Below are 11,550 nucleotides of genomic sequence, written 5' to 3'. Positions count from 1 at the left end.
CTTTACGGGATTATGGCATCTAATAATATCTATCTTTGCTCTCTCGCCATTGCAAGCCATGAATAAGAGCCAAACCAGACTAACGATGCCTAACAATCGTTAGCACAACTGACTTTTCTTAGCATGTAGCTAGCAATCTGGTCAGTTGTACAATCAGTCTCGAGACAACCCTGAAGCGGGCCGCTCGGGATTCCACAGGGATAAATAAACCTGGACAAGACAACTAAAGATTAACATTTTAACACCCAGTACCGAGTTGGGTAACGAACACATATCTTACAATATCCGTCTCACGATGTTATCCACTCAGCCATGGATGCGTTTCAATTTTTAACAGTGTATACAAGACTTGTAACTAGATTTGTTGGACATCACAAACTCGTCCATCGCAGCGACTTCCTGTGCCATCCGCCTCTGGAACTTTAGAGCTCTGGCGGCTTTCTCGATGTTCTCAAACGTTAGCGAGTCCACGTTCTACGTCGAAATCCAGACTAGAATGTGGGAGATCTTTAACCGCATCTCCGCAGACTCCGAAGAAAGGTAACAATCGGTGCTTCGGGTGCGGATAGAAGGGTCACTTTAAGTCGCCCCTGTACCAAGCGGAAGGCGGCCAAGAAAAACGGATCCAGACGTGAAGCGCAAGCAAGAAGGAGAGACGTGCGTTTGGGCGTTCAGCTGTCTTGGTCCCCCAAGTTATGACTTAAAATCATTCATCTTATTAAAGAATGGAAGAATGAAATTCTTTTTTTTTTTTATTCGTTATCCAATCTTAACGAACACATGTCTTGGTAAAAAAAAAACTTGAAATAATTCATAACGAGCTATTTGAGCAAATCGGGGATTCACCGACATATCTAAGATCTTTTCCACGAACAAAAAAGCACCATCAGTATCAAAGAATTACTTTCAGTTTGCCTTCTGTTTTGCAAGAATGAAGTTCATGCTTTGTGTTGTGTTGTTTTTCTGTTCGGTCCCTAAGGAGGGGCTTTGTTTAGAGAGAAACTCAAGTTTGGATCCAGCCAATGGAATCGGACACGAAATAACTTTGGCCGGATTGGACAGCGTTAGCTTCAAGTAAATATCTTTCGCGTAATTTAGGTATATCTTTTTTCCTATATTCTCGAACATTTGTTTCAGCTTATTACAATTACATCTGAGAGAACAAGAACATTTTCAAACCCTGGAAGCTGAAATTGAATCCATTCACGACAGTTTCAAACAAAATGGAGCAGTCATAACAAAGCAAACAAACATACTGACCAATTTGAGCATGGAGATAAAAACAATTTGCAGATCTGAGTTTTTAATGGATCTTCTAAGTATAAGGAATAACGTAGAAATGCTGTCAACGGATATTTCACTTCTACAAGCGGATATGAGTAAAATGTACCGGATATTACGAACTTTGCCAACAACAGAAATGCTTAACGTCCTGGTTCTTCAATTACAAGCTCTTAAGATGGGCGCTAAAGATGATAACGTACAGGTAACGAAATTTTCCTTCAAAAATATACCGAAATCGTGCTCAGATGTTCAGCACCATCAAACGAAAGTATATCGAATCAATCCGGAACCGAGGTTTAAGCAACCTTTTGAAGTTCTGTGCGACCAGGAATACCAAAATGGCGGTTGGACTGTCATACAAAACCGATTCGAAGGATCCGTACAATTCCTTCGGGGCTGGAAAGAATACGAAGCTGGATTCGGAGATCTGGAAGGAGAGTTCTGGCTAGGGCTCGACAAAATTCACCAGCTAACGTACGCCAAACCTCACGAGTTGCACATTGTACTGGAGGACTTTGAAAACACCACGGTGGTTGCCAAATACAGTCATTTTCTAGTTGCCGGACCTGACGATAAGTATAGACTACGGAAGCTGGGCGATTTCAGTGGCGATGCTGGAGATGGGTTGACCAGCACCTTGAATCAACCATTCAGTACCATCGATTCGGATAACGATTCTCATGGCACTGTGAATTGTGCCAGTGACTATCAGGGAGCTTGGTGGTACGGAGCGTGTCACGAAAGGTAGGTTGGCTAATCACGTTTCAGATATTCGAGTCATAAAATTACCAAAATTTTGACACGCACTATTTCAACTAAAAATAATAAAACTTTCAAGAGTATTTTACTTTTGAATCATCCAAGTCAGCAAACAAATTATTGAATGATTGAATTTCAATTTCATACATTTTCAGCAATCTCAACGGTTTGTACCACAAGGGAAAAACTGAAGTGTACGCAGCAACAATGTGTTGGAGTAAGTTCAAAGGATACTACTATGGTTTGAAAAGCTCACGAATGATGATACGTGCCACCAAGGTGCCAGAATAAAAGAGCTTATATTTTTTAAGGTCGAATAAAAACAACTTATCATGAAACTTTTTTTCAATATTTAAGAAATCCTGTATTGATTCTTTGATTAGCGCACTGCGTTTCAGGTTTTATATAGAAATTTGTATGAAAGAAGAAATTGTTGCATATTAGGTTAAATGCAACCGATCTTGGCCCCTATATGGCTTGATTAACTAGTGTTCCCACGATTGCAGCCTTTCTGTAACGTGTTGATTTGAATGTCCTTCGACAAATGTGATTGCTTACTAGCCTGAAGTGCAATAAAATTATGGCCTGGCTTTGAAACTGTGGATTTTTCTAGATAAATCCTTTTAAACTATACATTAAAATGCTCCTGATTGTAGCCCCCACTCCATATTGTGGCCCTTTCTGAATTTCTTAAATTGACCGTCTTTAAAAAAAACTCGAGTCTCACCAAAACAACAACGGGCCACGTGATTTTTTTTTTTTTTTTGAAAATATCCTGGCAGGGTGCACAATAGAGTGCCCCAAATGACCCGACATTTGGAAAATTTATGTGCTGCAGGCTTGAATTGATTCTAGGCCTAGTACAAGGTCTCATGCCAAATTTGGGCCAGATCGGATCACGAGAAGGGGTCGCTCAACGAGCCTAAAGTTTGTATGGGGTTTTGGCACATTTTGTTAGGGAGAAACATGAAAATCCAGTTTTTCATGAACAACTATGGTCCCCTTGGGTTGATTTCTTCTGAAAACGGTTTTTCTTTAAGCCAAATTTATGACAAATATTTCATCCCAAGACTGCATTTCGATTCGAGTTACGATAAAAATGTTAGAAAGCTTCAAAAAATAGTCTTTTTTAAGGGTGATATTCATCACTATTAATGAAAGACACTGCACAATGGGGAAAAAAGTGTACAAACCGCTGAGAAATTCAATATCTTTCGTCCTACATGACCCAAACCTATGAAATAATACTTTCTTTTTGTGAAAATTTCCGGAAAATTGATTGGACATAGTTTCAAACGCCGCACAAGCTTGCGAACGGAGATATAGTGCCTTTTTAACCCCTAATTCCCCTATATTTTGTAAACATTCCAGAAAAACACTGTTTCGAACCAGAGAATTTTGAACGAAAACAGACCTATCGTGTGAAATTTTTTCTGAGGAACCAAATGAAGGCTGTTTTGGCCACCGCATGCTTCAGAAAATGGAGTTATGGCTGTTTTACCCTCAATTCCCCTACATTTTTCAATTATTTCTGAAAAATGCTTGTTCGGACTTGAAAATTTTGATTCAAATGGGTTGTATCTTGTGTGGTTTTTTTTCGTGCAATCGAATGAAGGCTGTTTGAGCCACCGCACGCTTCGGAAAATGGAGTTATGGCTGATTTTACCCTCAGTTCCCCTACATTTTTCAATAATTTCAGAAAAAAGCATGTTCGGAATTGATAATTTTGAACCAAATGGGTTGTACCCTAAGTGATTTTTTCCGAGGAACCCAACGAAGCCTATTTGAGCCACCGCACGGATTGGGAACTGGAGTTATGGCTGTTTTACCCTCAATTGCCCAACATTTTTCAAATAGCTCAGAATAAGCATGTTGGGATTTGATGATTTTGAACCAAATGGGTTGTATTCTGTGGAGTTTTTTTCGAGGAATCGAATGAAGGCTGTTTGAGCCACCGTACGCTACGGAAAATTGAGTTATAGCTGTTTTACCATCAATTCCCCTACATTTTTCAAATTGTTAAGAAAACGCATGTTCGGACTTAAAAATTTTGAATCTATTGGGACGTATCTTGTGTGACTTTTCCGAGAAATCTAATAAAGGCTGTTTGAGCCACCGCATACTTCGGAAAATGGAGTTATGGCTGATTTCAACCTCAATTCCCCTACATATTTCAATGATTTCAGAAACAAGCATGTTCGAACTTAAAAATTTTGAACTTAATGGGTTGTATCCTATGTGATTTTTTCCAAGAATCCAACGAAGATTATTTGAGCCACCGAACGGATTGGAAACAGAAGTTATGGCTGTTTTACCCTCAATTTCCCTACATTTTCAATTAGTTAAGAAAAATCATGTTCGGAATTGAAAATTTTGAACCAAATGGAACGTATCATGTGTGATTTTTTTTCGAGGAATGAAACGAAGTCTATTTGACACACCGCACGCTTCGGAAACAGGAGTTATGGCTGTTTTACCCTCAATTCCCTTTCATTTTTCAAAAAGTTCAGAAAAACCATGATCGGACTTGAAAATTTTGAACCAAAAGAGACTTATCTTATGCAATTTTTGCCGAGGAATCCAAAGAAGTTTGTTTGAACCACCGCACGCTTTGAAATGGAGTTATGGCTGTTTTAACCCTCAATTCAACTACATTTTTTTCTGAAATCATTGAAGAATTATTTACATAGTATACCGTCTCACGACATAACTTGGCGAACATAATTCCTAAAATTCACTCGGTCCATGGCAACCGTTCTCCAATTTCCCGGGCACCCCACGTTCGCCAGATCACGCTCCACTTGGTCTAACCACCTCGCTCGTCTTGTTCCTACCGGATTCGTAGCGATCACCTATTTTGCAGGACAGTCATCCGGCATTCTCGCAACATGTCCCGCCCAGCGTATCCGGCCAGCTTTCACCACCTTCTGGATACTGGGTTCGCCGTAGAGTCGCGCGAGCTCGTGGTTCATCCTTCGCCTCCACACTCCGTTCTCCTGTACGCCGCCAAAGATGGTTCTTAACACTCGAATACCCCGAGTGTACGCAGGTCCTCCTCGAGCAATATCCATGTCTCGTGCCCGTAGAGAACAACCGGTCTAATGAGCGTCATATACAGGTTACACTTCGTGCGAGGGCTAAGTCTTCTCGACCGCAGTTGCTTGTGGAGTCCATAGTAGGCACGACTTCCGCTGATAATTCGCCTCCTTATCTCACGGCTGGTGTCATTGTCTGCGGTCACCAGTGAGCCGAGATAGACAAAGTCTTCGACTATCTCCAGCTCGTCGCCGTCGATCGTGACCTTGTTACTACTGGACAAGCGGGTTCGGTCGAACTCGGATCCGCAGGCCAGCATATACTTCGTCTTGGACGTATTAATCATCAACCCAATCCTTCCTGCTTCGCGGTTCAGTTTGCGGTAGATGTCTTCCACCGCCGCAGATTATCTGCCGACTATATCAATATCATCGGGAAAGCAGATAAGTTGACTGGATCTGTTGAAAATCGCTCCCCGCATTTCGCCCACCGCTCGTCGAATAACACCTTCTAGCCCACGTTGAACATCATGCAGGATAGACCATCACCTTGTCGAAGCCCCCTGCGTGATTCGACAATTCACCCGAGATCCGCACACAGCACTGCGTTCCATCCATCATCGCCTAGATCAGTCTGATCAGCTTCCCGGAAAAGCCGTTCTCGTCCATGATTTTCCATAGCTCGTTACGGTCGATCGTGTCGTATGCGGCTTTGAAGTCGATGAATAGATGGTGCGTAGGGACTTGGTGTTCCCGGCATTTTTGGAGGATTTGTCGTAATGTAAATATCTGGTCAGTCGTTGACCGTCCCTCCATGAAGCCGGCCTGATGACTTTCCACGAATCTGTTTGCTTGTGGCGTTAGGCGGCGGAGTAGGATTCGGGACAACACTTTGTAGGCGGCGTTGAGGACAGTGATCGCTCGGTAGTTCTCACAGTCTTATTTGTCGCCCTTCTTGTAGATGGGGCATATTACCCCCTCCTTCCACTCCTCCGGTAGCTGTTCTATGTCCCAGATCCGGATTATCAACCGGTGTAGGCAATCGGCCAACCTGTCCGGGCCCATTTTGATGAGTTCAGCTGCGATGCCATCCTTCCCAGCTGACTTGTTTCTATTCAGCTGGCGAATGGCTTCCTTAACTTCACTTATCGTTGGGAGTGGCTCCTCTTCGTCGTTGGCTACGCCGGCGATGTACCTTCCCCCACCGTCTTGATCTCCTGCATGTGCGCCGTTCAGGTGTTCATCGAAGTGCTGCTTCCACCTTTTGATCACCTCACGATTGTCCGTCAGGATACCCCCGTCCTTATCCCGGCACATTTCGGCTTGTCTGCACGAAGCCTTTGCGGGATGCGTTGAGTTTCTGATAGAACTTTCGGAAAATAATATTTATTGTTCACCACAACACTAGTCAAAAGTGTCTCCTAACCAATTCCTTTAACCCCTCTCCCAACCAAAATTATTATGCTAGGATGCAGAGGTAACCTCGGTCCTAAAGCACAAAATAGATCTTTCATGCTTTTCTCTTTTTTCCAGTCTATTCAATTGACTACTAGGACGTGGCCGGCGCCGTTATTGACGTTAAAAGAGAGAGCATCAGTTTCAGGTATCAGGTATCAGAAAAGGGGTAGGCTTGATAGCGGCACGTTATCCAAACAAACGGGAAAATTGTGCCTAGCCTTTTTTTACAGATTTCATCATATACCTGAGAAACCTGAAAACCATAAAAGGATTAGAAAACAAATAAATATTTAGGGCATAAAGCCGATCCACGTAGGGATTTTGAGGCATTGAAGTTTATAACCACATTGGGCGAAAAATGACAGATTGTTATTTTAGTATAAATTCATAGAATTAGATACACTTATAACAGGATAGGCGAGAGTACATAAAAGCTTTCTAGCAAACGAAAAACAGGCATATATGAGCAAAAAAGAATCACACATTAAAGTCTGCTTCATTTAATATTGGAACACAAACAATTGCGTGTAGTTCAGTCATTTATTAACAAATTCATAATTTGTTTTTCATACAAATGTAGCATTTTCTTTACTCTTTCATAAAAAAAAATTAAAAAAATTATTCATTGCTGTTTCGAAGAAATTCTCGTACTTTTCCCGTAATACGGCACATTAGGCGGCGCACACCCTTCTCGTCCACCGTTTTGGCGATTTGATTCCACCAGTTCTTCATTTGAGTCATGTTCCTAACAAGTTTTCCCTTTGCCTTAAGCCTCCGCTTCGTGATTGCCCAGTATTTCTCTATCGGCCGGAACTGGGGGCAGTTTGGGGGGTTGAGGTCCTTCGGTATTACGCAGACCCCGTTCGTTGCGTACCATTCCATAACCGTTTTGCTGTAATGGCAGCTTGCGAGGTCCGGCCAAAACATTACTGGACGGTCGTGGGCACGAATAAACGGCAGAATCCGTTTCTGTAGGCACTCTTTTTTGTAGACTTCTGATGTCATTGTCTTGTCAGTGAGAAAGACTTTGGTTTTCTGTCCACAACTGCATATCCCCTGCCAAATCATGTACTTGCGGGCGAATTTATCCGCAAACACGAACTTAAATTTTGCAGGTACATCCCCCCGAGCCGTCGCCAAATAAAATTTTTGACCTGGGATTTGCCCAAAGTCCGCCTTCACGTAGGTCTCATCGTCCATCAGAATACATCCGTCGAACTTGGTCAGCACTTGGTCGTACAGCTTTCGAGCACGGATTCTGGCCACATTGTTCTGCTTCAGCGTCCGATTTGGCTGTTTGCTGGCTCGGAATGACCTTATTCCTTCCCGGAGACGAATTCGTCGCCCCGTACTGTGAGCGGCCTGGAACTTATTGGCCAAATCGCGGTCTGAAAGATTGGGATTCCTCTTGACGGCCTTGATGACTTTCCCACGCAGTTTCCGGTCGACAGTTCCACTCCGACGCTTCGAATGCGGCTTCCGAGCCGTCGTCAATGTTTCCTTGTACTGCTTGATAACACGCCATACGGTATTTCTGGGCATTTTAAGCTGTTTAGCTAGCTTCGATGCCGACAACAATGGATTTTCAAGAAAACTGTGCACAATTTGATCTCTCCGTTCGGCTTACAAGGCGGTTGTTTACAAAATGCTATCGTTTGGTGTTATGACATAAATGCATGGTGAAAGGTAATGAATTTCCCGACACGTGGGTGAAAAAAAGTTTCCAAATCCGTCCACTTGGAGCGCCACAATGAGCAAAAGAATTTGTTCCAATATTAAATGAAGCAGACTTTATTGATTCACAACTACAAAATTCAGAAGATTTGAGTTTACAATGATCAGAACATGTTCTAACCAGGATGCTACAATGAGGGCAAATAGATGATTTTATAATGGCAAAGTTGGCATTTAGCCTATCCACATAGGGATTTTTAAGCAATGAAGCTTTTTTTTAATTATAATATTGGAAATAAGGACTTTTTTTAAACTTACTTTGTTAAATTCTGACATACATTAAAGAAATGTAGTCGGGCAAAAGAGGGACATGTACATACTAAGTGGAAGGTAAATATAGGTACAATAGTACCTCTGAATCATTGCTTAACCATACAGGAGATTCAGAGCACAAAGTCTTGATTTTATATATTTTTATTTAACTGACCAGTTAGCGCTTTGGTTAGACGACTACAATGAGCTTCTGTGACGCTAAATTTGAAACAAGTGATATGCAGTGTTAGCACGAAGCTGTAGCAGTGGATTCCAGAACCAGGATTGACGTATGATACGAAATATCAGAGTACGATATTAAAGGAGCTTTGACTCGTCTTAACACTATAACCATTCTAAAGCAAAGGGAACATGTGTCAATTCAAGAGAAATGACATATATTAGGTGAAACAGATATGACTGTCGACATACGATACAAGTTTTGATCAAAAACTTGACTTAATAGGGAATATTGAAGCCTTTTGGCAACCTAAAAAAAAATATTTTTTTGAAATTTTTTTCCACGGAAACGATATTTGTACGGCTTCAAGGATTGAATAACCATGACGCAATTTTAACAATTAATTATCTTTATGTGAACGGACATTTACCTCCACAAAATTCTGTTACCAATCCAAAGATAGAAGGGACTGAATACTTGTCCATTATAAGGAAAATACACTAATTTTGCGCTTGACGTAACAGATATAACTGATGTAATTTAGATCATATTCTTCTATGATTTCAAATCGGTTAATATTAACAGATAGCCAAAAGCAATGGGACCGTAATCGATGCGTTTGCGATTCACATTTGAACACATGTGAAGAGATTTTATTGAACGGAGTTTCAAGGAGAGCAAAGAGATTAGATAAATGAAAAATCATATTCCAAATTGGTAAAACGAGAAAATATGGAAGAATACAGCTTGTGCAAATGCATGTACTACATATGCACTATTGGCATACCCTTCTCGAGAGAAAATACGTACAAAGGTTAAAAAATACTAGCAAGAATTTAAAACTGATTCAGATTCAAAACATTTTTTCCAATATTTTGAACTTGAAAAACTTCTGAACTCTGCATGCAATAATTGACCTTGACTTATTTTCTCCCCCGCCCAGATACAGCCTCATTGATTTCCAATAGACAGAAATATGAGATAAACGTATCTGGGAAGTACTGGATAAGTCGCCTCGTACGACATGGACCAGTATCCCAGTGGCAGTATTCTTTAGGCCGCTGCCACACAGCAAAATGCTAGGATGCAGAGGTAACCTCGGTCCTAAAGCACAAAATAGATCTTTCATCCTTTTCTCTTTTTTCCAGTCTATTCAATTGACTACTAGGACGTGGCCGGCGCCATTATTGACGTTAAAAGAGAGAGCATCAGTTTTGTGCAGTGTGAATGAGCTGCTAATCCCAAGCATCATTCATTTGACCTCTGAATAAAATTGATGGCCTGGGTCAATCACGGAGTAGCAACCATTGGCGATGTAGAACTTTTTCTACTGAGCCACGCCAGCGATCGTGGAACTCGAAGTGATAGTTATCATTATTTGAGTTTTGAGCAAGTCATGCATATATTTTCTTTAACCATGCATTTCGGGTTTTACGATTCAAGGTGGATGTGAGTAGTTAATCAAGCTAAGCTATCAAGCTAATATTACTAAGTCAATCCGTCACATTGTGTAAAATGTGACGGCATCAAAAAATGTAAAAATTTCAATTTTTCGAATTTTCTATGAGAATCGAAAACTTTATAAAACTCTCTCACGATGTGAGAAACTATGGCACCATCGTTTTGATATCATTAAATGATAATTTTATTACATTATATTAAAATAAAAGTTAAATAAGTGTTGTAATACACAAATGTTGCATCTAACCATACTGTTGCATGATGCTCTGTTTGACTGTACCTATTTGTATCCATTACAATGAATTTTCTACTTTTGAAATATAATAAAGGTATCCATTGGAAAAGTAAAAGTTTGAATTTTAATAAGCTCAAAATCCCATACTTCCTTCAAAACTAGCGTAAAGGAATATTGTGTAGGATTTAAAAAATCGATGTAAAATTTATAAAAAGGTGAGTTTTGAGATTTTTTTCATTAAAGCATTGAAAAAACAGACCCATATGCAAAATCAGGAACAAATATTGGGTACGCTGATACATTTTTCCTCATATGTTAACATTAGGAACACCCATATGTTAACATTAGGAACAATCAGTGTCAAATTAGGAACACCGAAACACTTTATAAAACATGATATTTTTCGTAAATTAAGGCTTGAAATGATTATTTCAAACCAAAACAGAGTTCAGAAAAAAATTTGGAACTTAGTTCCAAAAAATTGTATATCTAAGTATTAAAGATTCGGCGTAATAATATCAAATCTAAAAACCTCTGCCAAAATATAGCGAAATTAGGCTCATTTACCCTAATTTGTAATTATGTAATTTATTGATTATCAACTTCAACTCAGCCTGTTAGTTACAATTAACATTATAGACAGGTTACGGAAAACACTTCTTAATAATATCCTACTTATTGAGTGTTAATAATAAAAAAAAACCGATTAATCAACTAAACTAAACTCGGTTAAGTTAAAGGCAAGTTGATGTCACCCTAGAATTTCGGGGTTTCAGTTGTAAGCTTTTAAAATCTGTTATGTACTCAAAGAAGTCATTATTAATGAACTTCGAGAATAAGGAAGTTCCTGCAACGACGATTCCTCCTCTTGAGGAGGATTCCGATAAGATACAATGGCATATCACGAACAAGAAAAGTTTTCATATATAAACGGGCTTCTAGCTAATAAAAACGATAGAAAACCATTTTCTCAATGTATGGAGACTTTGTAAACTAAAGTGCAGAGTTTTATTATTATACATAATCTATTAATCAAAGTCTTATCTTTGACCATTGGGGTAATTTAATTGCATTGAGAACTTTTCAAGGTTACTTGCTACGCTACTTATAAAGAAGTTTTTTTTTTAAATTAAATAAATTTGATTTTTTTT

General features: G+C 39.9%; 1 protein-coding gene across 1 annotated transcript; it reads left to right on the top strand.

Annotated features, from left to right (window-relative positions):
• Nucleotides 1-929: 929 nt before the first annotated feature.
• Nucleotides 930-2,381, top strand: LOC129757557 (microfibril-associated glycoprotein 4-like). The gene is made up of 3 exons (XM_055754832.1): nucleotides 930-1,074; nucleotides 1,138-2,028; nucleotides 2,199-2,381. Exons 1-3 carry the CDS (start codon nucleotides 932-934, stop codon nucleotides 2,332-2,334), a joined length of 1,170 nt encoding a protein of 389 aa, XP_055610807.1. The 5' UTR covers nucleotides 930-931; the 3' UTR covers nucleotides 2,335-2,381.
• The last annotated feature ends 9,169 nt before the right edge of the window (nucleotides 2,382-11,550 follow it).

This window comes from Uranotaenia lowii, chromosome 3, assembly GCF_029784155.1.
Source record: "Uranotaenia lowii strain MFRU-FL chromosome 3, ASM2978415v1, whole genome shotgun sequence".
In the NCBI taxonomy this organism is placed as follows: domain Eukaryota; kingdom Metazoa; phylum Arthropoda; class Insecta; order Diptera; family Culicidae; genus Uranotaenia; species Uranotaenia lowii.
This window is presented reverse-complemented; position numbering and strand designations above follow the sequence as displayed.

Coding starts and splice junctions, on each gene's coding strand:
- LOC129757557 (XM_055754832.1), top strand. CDS start 932: ATGAAGTTCATGCTTTGTGTTGTGTTGTTTTTCTGTTCGGTCCCTAAG. Junction 1,075..1,137: donor TTGGACAGCGTTAGCTTCAA/GTAAATATCTTT, acceptor CATTTGTTTCAG/CTTATTACAATTACATCTGA. Junction 2,029..2,198: donor TACGGAGCGTGTCACGAAAG/GTAGGTTGGCTA, acceptor ATACATTTTCAG/CAATCTCAACGGTTTGTACC.